This window comes from Choloepus didactylus, chromosome 2 (assembly GCF_015220235.1).
Source record: "Choloepus didactylus isolate mChoDid1 chromosome 2, mChoDid1.pri, whole genome shotgun sequence".
In the NCBI taxonomy this organism is placed as follows: domain Eukaryota; kingdom Metazoa; phylum Chordata; class Mammalia; order Pilosa; family Megalonychidae; genus Choloepus; species Choloepus didactylus.
This window is the reverse complement of record NC_051308.1, coordinates 141,712,552-141,736,126: the sequence shown is the minus strand read 5'-3', so window position 1 is coordinate 141,736,126 and position 23,575 is coordinate 141,712,552. Positions and strand designations below refer to the sequence as shown.

The 23,575-nt window shown below is 37.4% G+C and overlaps 1 protein-coding gene and 1 pseudogene across 2 annotated transcripts in view; one reads left to right on the top strand and one right to left on the bottom strand.

Moving 5' to 3' along the window:
• The window catches only part of SLC35A3 (solute carrier family 35 member A3), a 78,627-nt gene that overhangs the window by 33,770 nt on the left and 21,282 nt on the right, over positions 1 to 23,575 (top strand). The window contains exons 1-5 of one of the 2 annotated variants that reach the window (XM_037826552.1): positions 1,647 to 1,677; positions 8,183 to 8,387; positions 11,710 to 11,864; positions 11,960 to 12,082; positions 21,512 to 21,683. In XM_037826552.1, the coding sequence (XP_037682480.1) occupies positions 8,201 to 8,387; positions 11,710 to 11,864; positions 11,960 to 12,082; positions 21,512 to 21,683 (637 nt within the window). In that variant the 5' untranslated portion in view covers positions 1,647 to 1,677; positions 8,183 to 8,200. Of the gene's footprint in view, positions 1 to 1,646; positions 1,678 to 8,182; positions 8,388 to 11,709; positions 11,865 to 11,959; positions 12,083 to 21,511; positions 21,684 to 23,575 lie in introns of those variants that run through there. The other variant, XM_037826551.1, reaches the window with a different exon arrangement.
• LOC119528154 lies at positions 3,485 to 5,086 on the bottom strand (annotated as a pseudogene).

The following is a 23,575-nucleotide window of genomic DNA, read 5'->3' as shown; positions in this document are numbered from 1 at the left end:
AAGGGGCAGCGATTTGTTCTTACTGGAATAGACACGTACTCCGGATATGGGTTTGCCTTCCCTGCACGACATGCTTCTGCCAAAACTACGATACATGGACTTACAGAATGCCTCATCCACCATCATGGTATTCCACACAGCATTGCTTCGGACCAAGGAACCCACTTCACAGCAAATGAAGTGAGGGGATGGGCACATGCTCATGGAATTCTGTGGTCTTATCATGTTCCCCATCATCCAGAAGCAGCTGGGTTGATAGAACGGTGGAATGGCCTATTGAAGACTCAATTACGGCACCAACTAGGTGGCAATACCTTGCAGGGTTGGGGCAGTGTTCTCCAGGAGGCTGTGTATGCTCTGAATCAGCGTCCACTCTATGGTGCTGTTTCTCCCATAGCCAGGATTCATGGGTCCAGGAATCAAGGGGTGGAAACAGGAGTAGCACCACTCACTATCACTCCTAGTGATCCACTAGGGAAATTTTTGCTTTCTGTCCCTGCAAGTTTAAGCTCTGCTGGTCTACAAGTCTTGGTTCCAAAAGGAGGAGTGCTTCCACCAGGAAACACAACAATAATCCCATTGAACTGGAAGTTAAGGCTGCCACCTGGTCACTTTGGGCTTCTTATGCCTCTGAATCAACAGGCAAGTAAGGGGATTACTGTACTGGCTGGGGTGATTGATCCTGACTATCAAGGGGAAATAGCACTGCAACTACACAATGGAAGTAAAGAAGAGTTTTCCTGGAATACAGGAGATCCCCTAGGGTGTCTCTTAGTACTACCATGCCCCGTGATTCAAGTCAATGGAAAACTGCAACAACCCAATCCAGGCAGGACTACCAATGGCCAAGAAACTTCAGGAATGAAGGTTTGGGTCACCCCACCAGGCATAGAACCACAACCAGCTGAAGTGCTTGCTGAGGGTAAAGGGAACATGGAATGGGTAATGGAAGAAGGTCGTGATAAATATGAACTACGGCCACGTGACCAGTTACAGAAACGAGGACTATGATGACATGAATATTTCCTCCTCGTTTTGTTATGATTATGTTTGTATTTGTCTGTAAAGAAAATATTTTTGCTTTCTTCTCTGTCTTATCCCCTTATCATAAGGCATAAGCTGTAACGTTCATTTTGAAGGTATGGTTTTAGGTGATGTGTAAAACTGCCAAGTTGACAAGGGGTGGACTGTGGTGGTTGGGTTCATGTGTCAACTTGGCTAAGTGGCACTGGCCTGATGATTGCTGTGAGGATATTTGAGGCTGGTTAATAATCCAGTCGGCTGGTTTGTCGGATCATCAATCAATTGACTGCAGCTGACTGATGACTCATCAAGGGGCGTACTTCCACAGTGAGAGAATGCAATTGGCTGGATTTGGTCTGGGTGATCAGTTGGAGGCTTATAAGCCGGACGGTTAGAGAACCTTCACTTCTTTCTTCAGCTGCTCAGTGAAGCATTTCCTGGGGAGCTTGTCGAAGTTGCCAGTTCGTTTCCTGAGGAGTTCATCAAAGTTGTCGGTTCATTTCTGAGGAATTCGTCAAAGTTGCCAGTTCGTTTCCTGAGGAGTTCGTCAAAGTTGTCGGTTCGTTTCCCGAGGAGTTCGTCGGACATCTTCCTTGGAGTTGACAGCTTGTTGACGGCTCTGCAGAATTTGGACTCGTGCGCTCCCGCAGTTGCGTGAGTCACTTTTACAATTTGGTAATCAGAGACATCTCTCATTGATTCTGTTTCCAAGGAGAACTCTAACTAATACAGGGAAGATACATCCCCTAGGGAGAGTTCATTAGCATTTGAATAGTCTCTGACTCTGCTATCTCCACCCCTGTCTGGGTCAGAGGGCTGGGAACCAAAAATGGATGAGGCTTTCTCCACTGAGCCAAGAAAAGGACAGAAAGCCCTTCAGGGGTGATCTGCATCCACTGTCAGTTTTACCCATTGGCGAGAGAGAGCACCTGGTCCTCAGGGCTCCTCCTCCCTCCCAGAGGGGTCCTCTGGCTCTCCAAGGTCATTTGTCACTGAAAGCCTCTGTCTGCTTGTTGGGGATTCATAGCTTGTATTGAGCAGTCCACATTTGTTAATTAAAACCTCAGTTGGAGCTGGGCTGAGGTATATTCATTTGTTGAGAGAGTGCTGCTCTCTAGCACAGCAAGGCTTTGCAGTTTGGGCTGCCATAGTGGTGATGGTGGGGGTGCGCTAGGCTCGGGTCCGCAATTTTTACTTACAGATATTATGCTGTGATCTTGGGCATTCCTCCCAATTCAGGTTGGTGTATGATGAGTGGACAGTCACGTTTATCCCCCAGCAGTTATTCCAGGTTATTTACTAGTTGTTCCTGGTTGTTTATTAGTTATTCCAGGGGGACTAACTAGCTTCCACTCCTCTCTGTGTTGCCATCTTCTTCCGACTTTTAACACTGAGTTGTATTACATTGCATGGATGTACCACAGTATATTTAGTGATTCACATATTGATGGGAATTTGGGTTATTTCCAGTTTCTGACTATTACAAATAAAAAATGGTATGAATATTCATGTACACGAGTTGGTATGGACATACTTCTTCAAGGCTTTTGTAATAGACCTAAGAGTGGAATTGCTAGGTCATATGAAAAGATTGGTTTATTTAAATAAGAAACTGCCAACTTGTTTTTCAAAGCGGTTGTCCCCACTAGCTATGTATGAGGAGTTCCATTTGCTCTAATTCCTTTCCAATACTTGGTACCATCAGTTTTTTGTTTTTTTTTTAATTTTGGCCATTCTAAGAGGTGTGCAGTGGATATCTGAGTGTGTGTGTGTGTTTAACTGTTTAATATTTTTAAAGAAATTTGAGATATATCCACTAAATGCAAGGTGTGAATCTTGTTTGGCTCCTAATTCAGACAAATCAAGAAAAAGATATTTTGAGATGACTGAGGAAAATTGCACATCAATTAGTATTAGATGATATTAGATAGTAATTATGAATTAGTAATTTTATTGGGTATGATAATGATATAGTCCGTGCAGTTTTTCTGGAAAACTGATTGGCATCTTTATTACATGGAAACTTCTGTACTGCCATATCAATCTTTTATGGAAAGGCAAGCTTTTATTTCAAAGCAACCTGAAAAGAGCAGAGGGACTGCACCTACAAACTGGTAGAAGAGAGTACACAGTTAGATGATTATTTGTCAAGGTCTGGTCTGGGAATCCCACCAATTCCTACTGATTGCCCAACACCTGTTTCCTTTTCAGATTGAAACTAAAAAGATAGGCTTGAAGGGTCCCATGATGTCTTTGTTACTCAAACATGTTCCCATTTCAGGAAAGAGGACATTATTGAGGATCTGCTAAATTATTAAAATAAATATTGAGACTACAGTTAGTTTAGTAGCTTTCTCCACATTTTCCCATTTTGAAAGAGCACAGAGGTTTCATTCATGTTTTAAGCAGTTGAATTGGTAAAGATCCTGTCTCCATTTCATGGGAGAAGGATTATATTCAATTACACCGCAAAACAGCCAACTGGAAGATTATAGTATTGCATCATTTTGGAAGCATTAGTTGGACTGGCATCTGCGATGGTAGCCAAATAAATGAGATTTCTGTGTAATACATGCTGGTACTATACACACTTGTTCGCCTGGCCCTTGTTCTGATTCCTATAATATAATGGATCAGCTGTTCATTATCCTCCAGGAGCTGCTAGATAGTCTCTTGACTTCCACCTTGCCTTGCAGCTAATCTGGTCTGAAGGCCACGGACACCTCATTCTATCCTGGAGCACTTGGTTGGAACCTGGCCTCAGGCACTGTGGACAACCCTATGTCTTGCCAAGAGCCAACCAGTGGCCCCAGCTGCAATACCTCATTAGGGTTTTAATTTGTATTTCCCTAATGACTAATGCTGCTGAACATCTTTTCATGTGCCTATTAGCCATTCATTTATCTCTTTTTTGTGAAGTGACTATTCACATCTTTTGCCCATTTTTAAATTGGGTTGTCTTCTTATTGAGTTGTAAGAGTTCTGTATATAGTCTGGCCACAAGGCCATTGTCAGATATGTGTATTGAGAATATTTTCTCCCATTATGTGGTTAACCTTTGCATTATCTTTGGAAGAACAGTTTTAAATTTTGATGTCTAATTTTCAATTTTTTTTTTCTTTTATGGTTCTGCTTTTTGTGTCCTATCTAAGAACTCTTTGCCTTCCCCTAGTGGCAAAGATTTTCTCTTATGTTTTCTTCTTGAAATTTATAGTTTAAGCTTTTATGATAGTTTGGTGCTCCATTTCTAGTTAACATTTGATGTGGGGCAGGTAAGAGTAGAGATTCAGTTAAAAAAAAAAATTTTTTTTTTGTTCCAGAACTATTTGTTGAAAAGACTATTCTTTTTCTCTGGTATCTTTGTTGAAAATCAGTTGACCACATATGTATGGATCTAGTTCAGGTAATAAGTTCTGCTAAATTGATGTATATTTCTATCTTTATGCTGGTACCAGTCTTGATTACTATAGATTTATAAAATGTCTTTAAGTCGACGTTTGTTCTTCTTTTTCAAAATCTTTCTGGTTTTCTAACTTATTTCTGTTTCAATTTAAAATCAGTTTGTCAATTTCTACAGAAAAAAAGCCCGCTGCAATTTTGTTTAGAATTGCATTGACTCGTTAGATCAATATAGGGAGAACTATCGTCTTAAAAATATTGAGTCTTCCAATCTTGGAACACAGAATATCACTCCATTTATTCAAAACTTTCTTTCCTTTCATCAGAATTTGTAATTTTTCCATATATAGATCCTGAACATATTTAATTAGTCTTGTGCCTAATTATTGTTCTCCTTTTTTGGTGCTATTGTAAATAGTATTGCTTTTTTAATTTTAATTTCAAATTCCAATTGTTTATTGTTGGTATATAGGAAAGCAATTGAATTTTATATATTAACTTGCAATCTTCAACCCTGCTATACTTGCTTATTAGTTTCAAGAGTTTTTTAATTGATTCTGTGTGATTTTCAAGAAAACCAGTTTTATTTCTTCCTTCCAAATCTGTATACCATTTTATTTCCTTCTTACTGCATTACCACAACATTCATCCAATCTATAAGCATGATGTATTTCTCTATTTGCTTAGGTCTTTAATTTTTCTAAGCAGTTTTTTGTAGTTTCAGTGTCTTGGTTTTCAGTGTCTTATACATATCTTGTTAAATTTACTACAATATATTTCATGATTTTTGATGAAATTTAAAATTTTTGGTTAACTATATTCTTATGTGTTTTATGTTTTGATTTTATGTATTGGTATTAGGGTATTGCTGGCTTCACAGAATGAGTTGAAGAGTGTTACTTTTTGATATTATGTAAGAGTTTGTGTAGAATTGTATCATTTCTTTCTTAAATGTTTCATAGAATTCACTAATAAAACCATCTGTGCCTGGAGTTTTCTTTGTTGGAAGGTATTGAACTACAAATTGAATTTCCTTAATACATTTCATACTATTGAGTTATCTGTTTTGGATTTTTTTTAAAAATGAGTTTTAGAAGTTTGTTTCCTTCCAAGAAATTTGTCTATTTCATCTAAGTTATCAAATTTATGGGCATTGCATTTTTCATAGTATCCTTTACTATCTTTGAATGCATCGGGATTTGGTAGTGATGTTTCGTTTTTTCATTCCTGCATTGATCATTTGTTTTTTTGTTTCCTTGATCAGGCTAGCTAGACATTTAGTGCTTTCATTAATATTTTTAAATAACTGTTTTGGTTTTATTTACTTTTTCTCTATTATTTGTCCTTTTCTATTGATTTGTATTAATTTTTTTTTCTTTTACCTTTATTAACTCTTCTACATATTTTGGTTTTAATTTGCTCTTTTTGTAGCACCTTAAGCAGAAGCTTAAGCTTAAGGTCATTGATTTCAGACCTTCTGTATTTTGTAACATAGTAGTTAAAGCTATAAATTTTGTTCTACGCAGTGCCTTATATATATCCCACAAATGTTATATATTTTTTATCTTACAATTTAAAATATTCTGTAACTTCCTTTGTGATTTGACACATGGATTATTCAGAAATATGCCATTTCATTTCTAAATATTTGAGACATCAAACTGTTAAGGACTCCTAATTTAATCCCATTGTCATTAGAGAACACATGGGTTATTAGAAGTTTTGTTTAATTTCTAAACATTTGGGGCTTTTCATGATATCTGATTTTTAAGGATGGTCAGAGAACATATTCAATAAAATTTCAATATTTTGAAATCTATCAAGACTTGTTTTGTGGCTAAGCATATAGTCTATCTTGGTGAGCCTTCTGTGCACATTTGAAAAGCATGTGTAGTCTGCCATTATTGGATGTAACATTCTATAAATATCAGCTAACTTACTTTCACAGGTTGGGTTCTACAGAAATAGATGCAGAGACAGAGTTTTCACTTGTGGTACAAAGTATTTATTAGAGATTAACACCTATGAATAGATGCTGCTAGAAGCAGCATTGGGCAAAGGGTAATCTGAATTGAATGGCAGACCTGACAAAGCCTTGGCCAAGCTGGTATAGCACTTTTGAAGCAAATATTGCCCACTAAAGTTGTCCTATGTCTGGCTGAAATGGCCCAGAATTTATACCCTCACTCCATCCAGTCATTAGATGCAGAACTTTGCATTTAATGCCCTCCTCAAAGGAGGATCTGATAGACACCTTCATGTCTACCACAGTTATGATAGTTGATAGGCCCATTCATGTCTTCTGTATCCTTACTTTTTTTTTTTTTTTTGTCTATTCTAGTAATTACTGAGAGAGGTGGTTTTAAAATCTCTTAATTATGACTGTGGCTTTATCTGATTTTTGCTTTAGTTCTGCCAGTTTTTGCTTTATATATTTTGAAGCTATGTTATTAAGCACATATACATTTATAATTGTTATAGCTTCCTGATGTATGGACCCTCTTATTGTTATCTATCTATCCTAGAAATAATTCTTATTAGCCACTCTCATACTGTCATTTTTTTAATGGCATATCCTTTTCCATCCTTTTTCTTTTTAACCTATTTATGTGTTAGTATTTAAAGTGAGTCTCTTAAGAATTAATATTAAATTACTTCAGGTTAATATAGGGAGCTTGCGACTCTTATTGCTGGGGGAGGCTGGATAAAAGGTATAGAAGAACTCCCCGTGTCAGGGATTGATTTGGGTGATGAATGTACCACTATGTAATGGTACTGTAAACAATCGAAAGTACGATTTGTTTTGTATGACTGAGTGGTATGTGAATATATCTCAATAAAATGAAGATTAAAAAAAAAACACAAAATAAAATTAATGACAGCATAAAAAAAAAAAAGAAAAAAAAAAAAGAACTCCCCATACTATGTTTGCAACCTCTAGGTGAGTGTCAAAATTATTTCTAAAGTGTTCATAATTGCTTGATATATTTTTATGATAGCTTCTTTGAAATCCTTGTCTGATAATTCTGACGTCAGTATTATCTCTGTGTTAGTGTCTGTTGATTGTCTTTTCTCATCTGAGTTGAGATTTTTTTGATATGATGAGCAATTTTGGATTATATCCTGGACATTTTGAGTGTTATACTATGAGATGCTGGTTCATACTTAAATGTTCTATATTAACAGACAGCTCTGCTGACATTCACCAGTAGAGTGCAGGAATGGATGGCAAGATTCTGCCACATAGTCTTTTTGGCTATAGTGTCCGGTGGGGAGAAGGAGAGCTGCTCTCATTAGTGCAGGTGGGCATGGTCAAGAAGGCTCTACTCCACAGACTCCATAGCACCCAAGTGGAAGGGTTCTGTCCTGCATGGTCTCTGTCTTCCCAGTCCTTTGGTTTAAAGAATGAGTTTTTCTTGAGGCTTTTTTTGTGTGTTGGTTCTATACCTGTTAGTGGTTTCAGATTGGGGGCCGCTGTAGCCCCCAAGGAAGGAAACATAGGAGGCAAAAAAAAAAAAAAAAAAAAAATTCCCCAGGGAACTCATTGCTAGTCATTCCTCAAGTCCTGAGATCACTATCCAGTCTGCCTTATTTTCTTCACCAGTTGCTTTATGTCTTTGGTGCAAGGCTTTTAGATGTAATTGGCAGTAAGAATAGAGTAGAATGCACTTACTCTATCTTATTCAGAACCAGAAATCTCTTACTGGTTTTTATGATATTAGTTTCTGTTTTTTATAATTTCATTAATTTTATTTTTCAGGCAAATGAAGATAAGACAATGTCCGCCAACCTAAAATACCTTTCCTTGGGAATTTTGGTCTTTCAGACTACCAGTTTGGTTCTAACAATGCGTTATTCTAGGACTTTAAAAGAGGAGGGACCTCGTTATCTATCTTCTACTGCAGTGGTTATTGCTGAACTTTTGAAGATAATGGCCTGCATTTTACTAGTCTACAAAGACAGCAGTAGGTATCTAGAGATTTTTTTTTAAGTCAATACAATGTATTTGTTTTGTTATTTACATATGACGTGTAAATAATGTATATTGGTAACTGCATGTTTGAACACTATTGTCATTATCTAATGCCCTAGAATTAAGCACATTTCAATATTTTTATTTTATTAAGATAGTTGCTGGCATTTTGTTCTAATCTATATCATGATTCATATCTTCTGGGTAATACGCCGTAAATGCAAAGAATAGTTTCTTGCCTTTTTGATAATTTGAGAATAAGAGTAAATTCTATAATTCTGTGCCTGTTAGAACCCTAGAAGACTCTTAATAATTTTTTAACTGAAGTCAAGGCTTTTTATTTTATTTGCTGCATTGTTTAGTCCAGCAGTGGCTAATTTGGTATACTTTGGGAACTATCATAGTGGCCAGTGTGGCCGGAGTATATTGACTTGGGAGGAAAATGTAACAAAGCGAGATTGAATTGGTATTCAGAAAACAGGCAGTGCACATGGCTTTGAAAACCATGACTTTCATTGTAAAAGCAAAGGTAAATAATTGAAGAGTTTAAAATATGGTCTGTTTTGTACCCTAAAACGTGACAATCTGACAAACTGATAGCTGTATTGACAGTGGTGGAGGTGTAAGACCAGGAGCAGGGAGTCATGTTGGGAAGCTGTTACACTAGTCCTCTCAAGGAGATGATGTTGGCTGTACTTAAGGTGGTGGGAATGCATTTGGGGTTAGAGAAGAGAGGATGTTTATGAGATGTCTGTCTAAGCTACAGCACACATGGCTTGCTGAGGGATTGGATGGGAGAAGGTGGGGGAAAAGGAGGAGGACACAGCTTGAGGGATAATCCTTAGATTTTTAGACTTAAATCACTGGATGAATATGTGCCCAATGAATGATATGTGGAAAATAATTTGAGGGGGAAATTAAGGCTTCTCTTTGGGCCATGAAACATATGAATAGGGAGCTCAAGGATTTGTCAACTTATAGATTGCTTTTAAGTCAAGGACTGGATGAGGTTACCTAGAATATACTAAGAGAAGAAGACCCAAGCTCTGTAGTATTCCCAATATTTTGAAGTCAGATTGAGTGGAGGAATCAGCAATAGAAGACTGAAGTAGTCATCAGCAAACAGAAGGAAAACTAGGAAAATGTAGATACAGAAGCTGAGAAAGTAGTATATTTGCTTTTGAGGTCAACAGTAGCAAAAGTATGAACAGTAATATCAACTACATTTAGCAGTATGGGGCTACAGGTATCTCTGACATGAGTAGTAACACTGTGGAGAGGTGGGATAAGACCAACCAAAATGAACACCTTCTGTATAACAAACCAAGGGAAAAGACAAGCCACAGACTTGCATCATAGATATTTGCATCACATATAACCACCAGTTATTATACCCAGTATGTCTAAAGAACTCCTACACTTTAATAAAAGACAAGCAACCCAGTAGAAAAGAGGGCAAAGGATATAAATAGGCAGTTCACAAAAGAGGAAACATGTATGGCCAATAAATATGTAAAAGGATGCTTAACCTCACTAGCAATCAGGGAAATAAAATTAAAACCACAAAACAACAGCTTCACTCAGATTGGCAAAAATAAAAAGTCTAATAACACTGGGAACTGGCAGGAGTGTGGAACAAGACCTCCTCAGACTGCTGGTGAGAAAAATATGGTAGCATTAATTATTTAAAAAATTAATTTTAAAAATTAGCTAATACTATTTTTTTCTACTAAAACTAAGAAAAAATCTTTTTGTTGTTTTTATCCTAGTTACATAATTTTTTACTTATTTGGAGGTGAGAAAAGGATGGGTATTAGGTAGTAATCTTTATTTTTTTCATTTCAAAAGAATTTTCATAATCGTTTTCCTGTTTCATATTAGGAGAGAAAATTATCTACAGAGTATCATTGTTGGTGAAATGGGTAGGGTTCCTTAGAATTTCTCCTTTCTTTAGAGGTTTAAGTATCTATTAAAGTTCTTTGGACATTTTTTTGTGACTGATACTAAAGGCTGGCTAATTCATGTATCATTTCCAACTACTTTTTACTTTTCCTGTCTCTAATGTGGAGGATATAAAGGAAAATACTCGATTTCCCAGCTCCCTTGCAACTAGCAATAGCTATGCAACTCAGTCCTGGTCAATGAGAGCAAAATTGATGAATGCTGGGTTGCTGTTTCCCCTTCTTCCTTTTTTGCTGCCTGAAACAAGAACCAAAGGTGCAGTCATAAGGTGATCTTGTTGTAATAATCATTCAGACAATAAATGAAAATCTTGAAGGTAAAAGCCAATTTATACTAAGGATGGCAGAGTGGAAAGAGAGAGAGAAAGAGTCTGGGTCCCTCATGGCATAGCAGCTTTGGGCCTAGACTCATGCCATATGAGACAAATCCTTCTGTGTTTGAGCCACTGTTACTTAGTGATTTAGTTTCCTGGTTCCTAAAACAAATAACCATACACTGGGTTGGCTTAACAATTAGGAATTTATTGGCTCACGATTTTAAGGCTAGAAGTCCAAAATCGAGGTATCAGCAATGTGATGTCCCCAAAGACTAGCATTCTGGGGCTGGCTGCCAGCAATCATTGGTCTTGGCTTTTCTGTCATGTGGCATTGCACATAGCAGCATCTTCTTTCTCCCAGGTTCCACTGACTTCCAGCTTCTGGCTGCTCCTCATGGCTTCTTTTTCTTTGGCTTTCTCTATATGGCCTCCAGTAATAGGATTAATACCCATCCTGATTCATATGGGCCACACTTGAATTGAAGTAACCTCATCAAAAGGTCCTGTTAAACAATGGGCTCAAACCCAAAGGAATGGATTAAGAACATGTTTTTCTGGGGTACATAACTCAAAGCAACCACAGTTGGGTTTTCTGTGTGCAGTCAAATCCACTCCCTAACTGATTTACTTTCTTTTCATGATTAACTCTTCACAATTATTAGATGGCATGAATGCCTGTTGGTAAATGGAATGCACAAAATACAAATTTTTATAATGTTGATACAAGAAACTTGGTTGATAAGTTTATACTTTGGGCGTTTGGTTATAAATAATACGTAGGTATGCATGTGTACACGTGAAGACATATATATAATCAATCTGAATGAAAGAAGATAAGGATAATGTTCTTCATAATATGTTACCTTACAATACTTAATATTTTAAAAATTAGCATCATAAAGATGTATTTCAGACTTAGAAGTATATTAACATGTAGCTTAATTTTCTCTTTACAGATAAGAAAACTTAGGCTTTGACAGGATAACTTAATCAAAATTACTTAACTGATTTTGTTTATTTTATATGTTTTCTCTAGAATGTAGTCTAAGAGCGCTGAATCGAGTACTACATGATGAAATTCTTAATAAACCCATGGAAACGCTTAAACTTGCTATTCCATCAGGAATATATACTCTTCAGAATAATTTACTCTATGTGGCACTGTCAAATCTAGATGCAGCTACTTATCAGGTACTTAAAATACATTTTTAGTAGTTTTTTTTTTTTTTTTTTTTTTTTTTTTTTTTAAAGCAAACACTAACAACATTAGCTGTTTTCTTTTTCAGGTCACGTATCAGTTGAAAATTCTTACAACGGCATTATTTTCTGTGTCTATGCTTGGTAAAAAATTAGGTGTGTACCAGTGGTTGTCCCTAGTAATTCTGATGACAGGAGTTGCTTTTGTTCAGGTAACTATCCAAGATAAGTATACCTTTCATTTTTTCACAGTTTCAAACCTTATTTACTATGCATAGAGAAATGGTTCTATTATTTGTTGAAGCAAATAGATGCTTATTCCTCAAAATTGACAGATATTTTTTGAGGGCTTCATTTGTGCAAGATATCATATGGGTCACTATAAGTGATACAAAGAAATTAATAAAAACCAAACTATTTGACGTAAGGAAATACACATTCTAGTTAGGGTAATAAGATACTGCATGAAAAAAAAAGTTGATTTTACTGGGTATCTAGACCAATTGATTATTAACCTCTGCCTTCTTACAGTCTGTTAGCTTCTTTGATGTCCCTATATCCTGATTCTTCTCATATCTTTCTGCTGGTTACTAATCAGTTTACTTTATGGTATCCTCTTCCTTGATCACTCCCCTTTGGTATCAGGGTTGCCCAATTTTTCAGTATTGGAGTTGTGTGTAGGCCTGTTATTTTTGAAGATTTCATTCATTCTGGAGGGTTTTCTTTTCCCCCTTAAATCAGAGAAGTTGTAGGATTGCAGAAAACTCCTACATAAAATGCAGAGTTCCTATATGCCACTATTATTAACATCTTGCATTAATGTGGTGCATTTTTACACATTGTACAATTCATGAAAGAACATTTTTATTTTTATAATTGTACTATTAACTATAGTGCATTATTTATAATAGCGTTCAATGTTTGTTTTGTAAGTCCTATGGGTTTTTATTCTAATAACATATATACTACCTAAAATTTCCTCTTTTAGTCACAAATACATAATTCAGTGCTATTAATTACACTCACAATTTTGTGCTATTACCATCATCCATTACCAAATTTTTCCATCAACCCAAATAGCAACTGTACAATTTAAGCATTAACTCTCCATTCCCTATGCCTACCTCAGACCCTGGTAACCTTTACTGTAGTTTATGACTATGATTTTGCTTATTCTAATTTGTACCAGTGAGATCATACAACAATATTTGTGTCTTTTTGTGTCTGCCTTACTTCACTCAACATGAAGTCTCTAAGGTTCATCCATGTTGATGCATGTGTCAGAACTTCATTCCTTCATAAGTATGAATAACATTCCTTTTTGTCTATATCACATTTTGTTTATCCATTCATTGGCTGATGGGCACTTGGGTTGCTTCCATCTTTTGGTAATTGTATATAATGCCACCATGAACATTGGTATGCAAATATCTGGGTCCCTGCTTTCAGTTATTTTCGGTATATACTTAGAAATGGGATTGCCAGCATATGGTAATTCTATATTTAACTTTCTGAGGAACTGTCAAACACTAGATCTCAGTGGCAGCACCATTTTACATTCCACCTATAATGAATGAATGTTCCTGTTTCTCCATATCCCCTCCAACACTTGTAATTTGCCATTCTTTTAATAGTTGCCATTCTATTGCATGTGAAATAGTATTTCACTGTGGTTTTGATTTGCATTTCCCTAATGGCTAATGACGTTTGATTTGCATTTCCCTAATGGCTAATGATATTTTAATGTGCTGTTTGGCCGTTTGCATATCTTCTTTGGAGAGATGTATATTCAACTCTTTTGCCCATTTTTTTTTTTTAAGATTCATTCACATACCATACAATCAGCCAAAGTATACAATCCATTGATCACATTGCCATCGTATAGTTGTTCATTCATCACCCCAATCAATTTTTTTAACATTTTCCTTGTACCAGAAAAAGTAAAAGCAACAATAAAAAAAATGAGTAAAAACAGAACACCCAAATTGTGCCCCCTCATTCTTTGTTTAGTTTTGTTTTTTTTTTGCCCCCGTTTTACTACTCATCCATCCATACACTGGACAGAGGGGAGTGTGATCCACATGGCTTTCCCAATCACACTGTCACCCCTCATAAGCTACATTGTTTATACAATTGTCTTCAAGATTCAGGGGTTCTGGGTTTTAGTCTGATAGTTTCAGGTATTCACTGCTAGCTATTCCAATTCATTAGAACCTAAAATGGGTTATCTATATTGTGTGTAAGAGTGCTCACCAGAGTCACCTCTCGGCTCCTGTTGGAGTCTCTTATTTCATTTCATTTCACATCCCCCTTTTGGTGAAGAATATGTTCTCCCTCCCATGATGCTGGGTCTAGATTCCTCCCCAGGAGTCATATTCCATGTTGCCAGGGAGATTTACTCTCTTGGGTGTCAGATCTTACGTAGAGGGGAGGGCAGTGATTTCATCTGCCAAGTTGGCTTAGCTAGAGAGAGAGGGCCACATCTGAGCAACAAAGAGGCATCCAGAAGGAAACACTTAGGCACAATTATAAGCAGGCCTAGCCTCTCCTTTGCAGTAACAGTCTTCCAAAGGGCAAGTCCCCTGATAGAGGGCTCAGCCCATCAAACTGCCAGTCCTCAAAGTCTGCGAGCACACCAGCAACCATCAATGTGGGGAAGCCCAACACCGCTGCATTCTCCCCCAGCTCCTTAGTGGGGCTCTGCACATTTTTTTCACTGTTATTTTTTTTTTCTTAAATTAACTATTAACCATATCAAAGTAAAAATTAAAAAAAAAAAAAAATTTCAATAAAAAACATTTCAAACAAGCCAAAACAAGGGTATAAGAAAAAGACAGCTAACCTAAAATAATTACTTTACTTCCAACATGTTCCTACTCTACCCCAAGAAAATAACCTAATATGGAAACATTTCTTTGAACTTGTTCCTACCATACCCACCAGAAATTAACAAACCATAGTAATTCCTGGACATTCCCAGAAACTTAAGTTTACCCATGATAGATTATCTAATCTTATTAGGTTATTGTTTCCTCTTCACTAATTGCTCTCTATCACTAGGTCCCCTACATTCTACATTATAAACCATTTATTTTATATTTTGCAATGTTCACATTAGTGATAGCATATAATATTTCTCTTTTTGTGCCTGTCTTATTTCACTCAGTATTATGTCTTCAGGGTTCATCCATGTTGTCACGTTTCACGACATCGTTCCTTCTTACTGCCATGTAGTATTCCATCATGTGTATATACCACATTTTATTTATCCACTCATCTGTTGAAGGACATTTGGGTTGTTTCCATCTCTTGGCAATTGTGAATAGTGCTGCTATGAACACTGGCATGCACATATCTGTTCGTGTCACTGCTTTCAGATCTTCTGGGTGTATACTGAGAAGTGCAATTGCTGGATCGAAGGGTAACTCTATATCTAGTTTTCTAAGGAACTGCCAGACTGACTTCCAGAGTGCCTGAACCATTATCCAGTCCCACTGACAATGGATAAGAGTTCCAATTTCTCCACATCCTCTCCAGCATTTGTAGCATTAATGCACACTGACTTGTGTGCATTAATCTTGTATCCTGTTACTTTGCTAAATTTGTTTATTAGCTCTAATAGCTGTATCATTGATTTCTCAGGGTTTTCCAGATATAAGATCATATCATCTGCAAATAATGATAGTTTTACTTCTTCTTTTCCAATTTGGATGCCTTTTATTTCTTTGTCTTGCTGGACTGCCCTGGCTAGCACTTCTAGCACAATGTTGAATAACACTGGTGATAGCAGGCATCCTTGTCTCATTCCTGATCTTAGAGGGAAGGCTTTCAGTCTGTCACCATTGAGTACTGTGCTGGCTGTGGGTTTTTCATATATGCTCTTTATCATGTTGAGGAAGTTTCCTTCAATTCCTACCTTTTGAAGTGTTTTTATTAAAAAGGGATGTTGGATTTTGTCAAATGCTTTTTTAGCATCTATTGAGATGATCATTTGATTTTTCTCTTTTGATTTGTTAATGTGTTATAATACATTGATTGATTTTCTTATGTTGAACCATCCTTGCATGCCTGGAATAAACCCCACTTGGTCATGGTGTATGATTTTTTTAACTTGTCCTTGGATTTGATTTGCAGGTATTTTGTTGAGAATTTTTGCATCTGTATTCATTAGGGAGATTGGCCTGTAGTTTTCCTTTTTTGTGGCATCTTTGCCTGGTGTTGGTATTAGATTGATGTTAGCTTCATAAAATGTGTTAGGTAGTGTTCCATTTTCTTCAATGTTTGGAAAGAGTTTAGGTAAGATTCATGTCAGTTCTTTTTGGAAAGTTTGGTAGAATTCCCCTGTGAAGCCATCTGGCCCTTGGTATTTATTTGTGGGAAGTTTTTTGATGACTGATTGGATCTCTTTGCTTGTGATTGGTTGGTTGGGGTCTTCTATTTCTTCTCTGGTCAGTCTAGGTTGTTCATATGTTTCCAAGAAATTGTCCGTTTCTTCCACATTATCCAGTTTGTGGGCATACAGTTGTTCATAGTATCTTCTTATAATTTTTTAAATTTCTTCAGGATCCGCAGTGATGTCACCTTTCTCATTCATTATTTTGTTTATATTGATCTTCTCTCTTTTTGATTTTGTCAGTCTAGCTAGGGGCTTGTCAATCTTGTTGATCTTCTCAAAGAACCAACTTTTGTTGTTATTTATTCTCTGTTTTCTTGTTCTCTATGTCATTTATTTCTGTTTTAGTCCTTGTTATTTCTTTTCTTCTACTTCGTTTAGGATTAGTTTGCTGTTCATTTTCTAGCTTCTTCAGTTGTTCCATTAGTTCTTTGATTTTAGCTCTTTCTTCCTTCTTTATGTATGCGTTTACTGTTATGAACTTCCCCCCTCAGTACCGCTTTTGCTGCATCCCATAGGTTTTGATATGTTGTGTTCTCATTTTCATTTGTCTCAGTATTTCTCTTGCTATTTCTTCTTTAACCCAGCTTGTTTAGGAGTATGTTGTTTAACCTCCAGGTATTTGTGAATTTTCTAAGTCTCTGATAGTTATTGACTTCTAATTGTATTCCCTTGTGGTCAGAGAATGTGCTTTGAATAATTTCAGTGTTTTTAAATTTCTTGAGGTTTGTTTTATGTCCCAGCATATGATCTGTTCTGGAGAAAGTTCCATGAGCACTAGAGAAGAATGTGTATTCTGGTGATTTGGGATGTAATGTTCTATATATGTCTGTGAAATCAAATTCATTGATCAGATTGTTTAGGTTTTCAATTTCCTTATTGGTCTTCTGTCTAGTTGATCTGTCTATAGGAGAGAGTGATGTGTTGAAGTCTCCCACAATTATTGTGGAAACATCCATTGCTTCCTTTAGTTTTGCCAGTGTTTGTCTCATGTGTTTTGTGGCACCTTGATTGGGTGCATAAACATTTATGATTGTTATTTCTTCTAGTTGAATTGCCCCTTTTATTCATTTGTAGTGGCCTCCTTCATCTCTCATAACATCCTTTCATTTAAAGTCTATTTTATCTGAGATTAATGTTGCTACTCCTGCTTTCTTTTGGCTGTAGCTTGCATGAAATTTTTTTTTCCCATCCTTTCACTTTCAATTTCTTTGTGTCCCTGTGTCTAAGATGAGTCTCTTGTATGCAACATATTGATGGTTCATATTTTTTGATCCATTCTGCCAATCTGTATCTTTTAATTGGGGAGTCTAATCCATTTACATTCAGCATTCTTACTGTGAAGGCATTTCTTCAGTCAGCTGTCCTTTCCTTTAGTTTATGTTTGTCAGATACATTTTTTCCCTCTCTCTCAATGTCCTTTAATGTACTCACACTGAATCTCTTTAGTACTGAAACTTTCTCCATCTCTTTCTCTCCTTTCTTTGTCTCTCTCAGTAGGGCTCCCTTTAGTATCTCAAGTAGGGCAGGTCTCTTGTTAGCAAATTCTCTCAGCATTTGTTTATCTGTGAAATATTTAAGCTATCCCTCAAATTTGAAGGAGAGCTTTGCTGGATAGATAATTCTTGGTTGGCAATTTTTCTCTCTCAGAGTTTTAAATATGTCATGCCACTGCCTTCTCGCCTCCATGGTGGCCACTGAGTAGTCACTACTTAGTCTTATGCTGTTTCCTTTGTATATGTTGAATTGCTTTTCTCTTGCTGCTTTCAGAACTTGCTCCTTCTCTTCAGTATTTGACAATCTGATCAGAATATGTCATGGAGTGGGTTTATTTGGATTTATTCTATTTGGAGTTTGCTGGGCATTTATGCTTTGTGTATTTATGTTGTTTAGAAAGTTTGGGAAGTTTTCCCCAACAATTTCTTTGAATACTCTTCCTAGACCTTTACCCTTCTCTTCTCTTTCTGGAACACCAATGACTCTCATATTTGGACTTTTTATATTATCTCTCATATCCCTGAGGTCCATTTCGATTTAAAAAAATTTTTTTCCCCATTCTTTCTTTTGTTCTTTCAATTTCTGTTCTGTCGTCTTCAAGGTCGCTGATTTGCTGTTCATCTTCCTCTATTCTTGTACTTTGATTATCCAGAATCTTTTTAATTTGGTCAACAGTTTCTTTTATTTCCATAAGATCATCTATTTTTTTATTTACTCTTGCAATTTCTTCTTTATGTTCTTCTAGGGTCTTCTTCATGTCCTTTATATCCTGTGCCATGTTCTCGTTGTTTATCTTTAGTTCTTTGATTAATTGCTCCAAGTACTGTCTCCTCTGACCTTTTTATTTGGGTGTTTGGGTTTGGGTTATCCATATCGTCTGGTTTCTTCATATGCTTTAAAATTTTCTGTTGTTTTTGACTTCTTGGCATTTGCTTAAGTTGATCGGGTTCTATTAGGATATGTAGCCTTATTCAAGCACTTATCTCTAATTTGTCAGCTCTATAGCTTGGTGGCGTACACTTTCTCGAACTAATCAGCATGTAGCATCCACGAGTCACCTAGTCCCCTCAAGCCAGTTCTCCCCAACTTTGTCTTTGTGGTAAGTGGGGGTCTGAATCTTGTGGAGGTCTAATTGGTGCACCAAGTTTGCATGTTTAGTTGGTGCTGCCCGCCCTGAATGTGGGGTGTGTCTGAGGGGTTAGGGAGGGATGGTGGCTGTAATAATCAGACCTCCCAGGTGTTCCTGGAGATTTAAAGCTGTTGCAAGAATCTAAATCTTCAGTCTTGCCACATCTTGTCTCTGCTGCTGACCCACAAGTCCTTTGTATTGGTGTATGGTCCCTGGGACTTCCGAGTGGGTCCCTCTTCAAAGCTGTGCCCTCTTAGGGCCTCTGCTGAGGGAAGATGGCTACGTCACAAGTGAGCACCATCCCCAATGGAAGTTTTGGTCTGCAGGGCCGTGTAGGGGCGTTCCCAGCTTGCTGAAAAGATAAATATACGGGGCGTGTTAATTTCCCTGTTTTTTTGCACCGCTCTGCCTTCCTAGCTCCAGGACAATTAGCTGTGGGTGCGCGAAAGGCTATCATCCCCGTCAGATATCAGGGCGTGTGCGCGTGTTGCTGGAAACACTTCCCATCACATTGGATTGTTTGGCGCAGTTCTGGGCTGAGGCGCCTGTGTGGGGCAGGAGCATTCCCAGTCCGCTGGGCAGATGGCTCTATGGGGCATGGTTATCTTCCCCTTTTGGCTAACCTCTACCTTCCCAGCTCCGAGACAGTTAGTCGGTGCACGAAAGGCTGTCGTCCACGCCAGATGTTGAGGCATGCCCACAGGTTGTGGGGACGCAGTTCCCGCTGCGCTTTACTGCCGTATCTGCAGCAGCTTTTGGGTTTTTTAAACTAGTCCGACACTAAACGCCAACCCACAGTTTCCTCAGACTGCAGCTTGCTGCTGGTTATTCAGCAGGCTCACTCACTTGTTTCAGAACACAGACTCCCGGTTTCACCAGGTGCATGGTCCCTGTGGATTTAGCAGACCTTGTCCAGCTGGTGCATCACGGGAACTAGTGTTCTGGGTCACTTTCTGTATTTTATCTAGTATTTTTCTTGGAGATGTTTTTTTGCCCTTTCTCTCCTAACTGCCATTTTCCAGAAGCCCTGCCCATTTTTTAATTGGGTTGTTAAGTTTTTGTATGTGGTGTTAGGTAGGGTCCACACCTTCATTCTTTTTCATATGAACATTCAGTTTTCCCAGCACCATTTGCTGAAGAGAGTATTCTTTCCCAAATGAGTGGTCTTTGCCCTCTTGTCGAAAATCAGTTGACCATAAATGTATGGATTGATTTCTGAACTCCAATTCGATTCCATTGGTCTATATATCTATCCTGTGCCAGCACCATGCTGCTTTGATTACTGTGGCTTTGTAATAAGTTTTAACTCTAGGAAGTGTAAGTCTTCCAACTCTGTTCTTCCTTGTCGGAATGGCTTTGGCTGTTTGGGTTCCCTTATGCTTTCATATAAATTTGATGATTGGCTTTTCCATTTCTGCAAGGAATGCTGTTGAAATTTTGTTTGGGATTGCATTGAATTTGTAAATCGTTTTGGGTAGGACTGACATCTTATTCATTGAGACTTCCAGTCTGTGAAAATGAAATGTCCTTCCATTGATTTAGGTCTTCTTTGATTCTTTTAGTAATGTTTTGTAGCTTTCTATGTAGAATTCCTTTACATCCCTGGTTAGGTTTATTCTTGGATATTTGATTCTTTTAGTTGCTACTGTAAATGGAATTTTTTTCTTGATTTTTTCTTCAGATTGTTCATTACTAGTGTATAGAAACACTACTGATCTTTGGGTATTGATTTTGTATCCCACCACTTTGCTGAATTCATTTATTAGTTCTAGCAGCTTTGTTGTGGATTTTTCAGGATTTTCTGTAGATAGGATCACGCTATCTACAAACTTCTTCCTTTTTTATTTGGGTGCCTTTTCTTTCTTTCTCCTGATTGCTCTTGCTATTACTCACAGTACAATATTAAATAACAGTGGTGACATGGACCTCCATATCTTTTTCCTGATCTAAGAGAGAGAGCTTTCGGTTGTTCAGCATTGAGTATGGATTTTTCACATATGCCTTTTATCATGCTGAGGAAGTTTCCTTATATTCCTAGTTTTCTAAGTGTTTTTATCAAGAAAGGGGATTTTCTCAAATGCCTTTTCTGCATCAATTGAGATGATCATCTGGGTTTTTTTCCCTTTCTTCTGTTAATGTGGTGTATTACCTTAACTTATTTCTTATGTCGAACTATCTTTGCTTAAAACCTATCTTTTAGGTTTGATTTTGCACATCACTTTCTAGTTGATCTCTCCTTTTGCTAAGGCAGCAGACGGAATGTAAGATTCTCATCCTTTATCTAGTTATATTTGAATTGGTGCTCTTTAATAAAGTTTTAAAGAATTGCCTTAATTTATTGGGCTATGTAAGAGATGAAATAGAAAATATGACTTATCCTTTTGCATGTTTTCTTTAAATTATAAGTTGTAACAGTAATATATTATGACTGCAAGAACAAAATCACATGATTCCAAGATTTTTTTTTAAAAGCTGTTCACTGCAATTTCCAAGAATGATGTTGATCAAGTTTTTTATCTTAAGGTCTAAGACTGGAGTCTAAATATGCACTTTGTAAAAATATTACAGGAATTAAACTTCAATTTTGTTTTCCTTTTCATTTTGTTTTCCCTTTTTGTTCAGTGGCCTTCAGATTCACAAGAACTTGATTCTAAGGAACTCTCAGCTGGCTCTCAATTTGTAGGACTCATGGCAGTTCTTACAGCGTGTTTTTCAAGTGGCTTTGCTGGAGTTTACTTTGAGAAAATTTTAAAAGAAACCAAGCAATCTGTGTGGATAAGAAACATTCAGCTTGGTAAGTTTTAAATGTTTTCTAATATTTTTTTCTTGTTTTTTTTTTTAAATTAAATTCAATTTTATTGAGATATATTCACATACCATACAATCATCTATAGTGTACAATCAACTATTTACAGTACTGTTATATAGTTATGCATTCATCACCCCAACTATTTTTGAACATCTTCCTTACACCAGAAAGAATCAGAATAAGAATGAAAAATAAAAGTAAAAAAGAACACCCAAATCATTCCCCCCATCCCACCCTATTTTTCATTTAGGTTTTGTCCCCATTTTTCTATTTATCCATCCATGCACTGGATAAAGGGAGTGCGATCCACCGGGTTTTTCACAATCACATGGTCACGCCTTGTAAGCTACATTGTTATACAATCATCTTCAAGAGTCAAGGCTACTGGGTTGGTGTCTGATAGTTTCAGGTATTTACTTTTAGCTATTCCAATACATTAAAACCTAGAAAGTGTTATCTATATAGTGCGTAAGAATGTCCACCAGAGTGACCTCTCTACTCCATTTGAAATCTCTTACCCACTGAAGCTTTATTTCGTTTCATTTCGCATCCCCTTTTGGTCAAGAAGATGTCTCAATCCCATGATGCGGGGTCCAGATTCATCCCCGGGAGTCATATCCTGTGTTGCCAGGGAGATTTACACCCCTGGGAGTCAGGTCCCACGTAGAGGGGAGGGCAGTGACTTCACCTGCCAGGGTGGCTTAGAGAGAGAGGGTCACATCTGAGCAACAAAGGGGCACTCAGGGGGAGACTCTTAGGCACAATTATAAGCAGGTTTAGCCCCTCCTTTGCAGTAACCAGCTTCATAAGGGAGCCCCAAGACAGAGGGCTCAGCATACCAAGCTGTCACTCCTCAATGTATGTGAGAACATCAGCAACAATCCAGGTGAGGAAGTCCAACACTTCCGCATTATCCCCCAGCTCCTCAGGGGGCCCCTGCATATAGATATTTATTCTCTGCCCAAATTACTTTGGAATGTGTTGCTATTTCACTCTGTCCTATACAAACCTACCATATCTCACTTCCTATTCAAAGTTCCATGTAATTGTGGTGTTTCAACAAACTGACTGCAGAAGTTATATTGTTTAGAAAATACAGGTCCTATAGCAAATAAACATCTCTTCCCTTGGTCTCACATGGAAGTTGAAGTTTTAACACACAGTTTCAACCTTTACCCTTTGGCCCAATTTGCCCTAGTCTTAACCAGATCTGCTTCATTCATATCTCAAATTGAAGTCTGGGCTCTTTTTAAGCTGTTTTTTTTTGTTTTGTTTTGTTTTGTTTGTTTGTTTTACAGTTGCTGTATCCTTAATACTGATATTAGTATCTGCCAAGCCCTAGCTCTGAGTTTCAGGTGTCACATGGATACCTGATATTCCAGAGACCAATCAGGTTATACACAAAGGGATCAGTATCTCAGAGTCTGGAGATAGCCATTACAATTCAGGAATAGATTTGACTGCTGTAAGAGCTTACCATCTAGGGACCATTACAATCGTTTCCCTGTTAAGCTATGTTCTAAGATTTAACTCTGAGTTTACACATTGTAGCTAGTCCACATTGGTAAGGCATTACAGTGTTTGCCTTTGTTTCTGGTGTACTTCACTCAAAATGCTGTCTACAAGATCCATTCACCTCCTTGTGTGTCTCACAGCTTCCCTCCTCATAGTTGCTCAATATTCCACTGTATGCATACACCACGGTTCACCATTCTGTTCCTCATCTGGTGTACCCTTAGGCCACTTCCACCCACTGAAAATCATGAATACTGCCTCCATAAACACCAGTTTGCAAATGCCCATTCATGTCTCTGCTCTCAGATCTTCCAAGTACATACCCCATAATGAGGTTGCAGGACTTTATGGCCCCCACATAC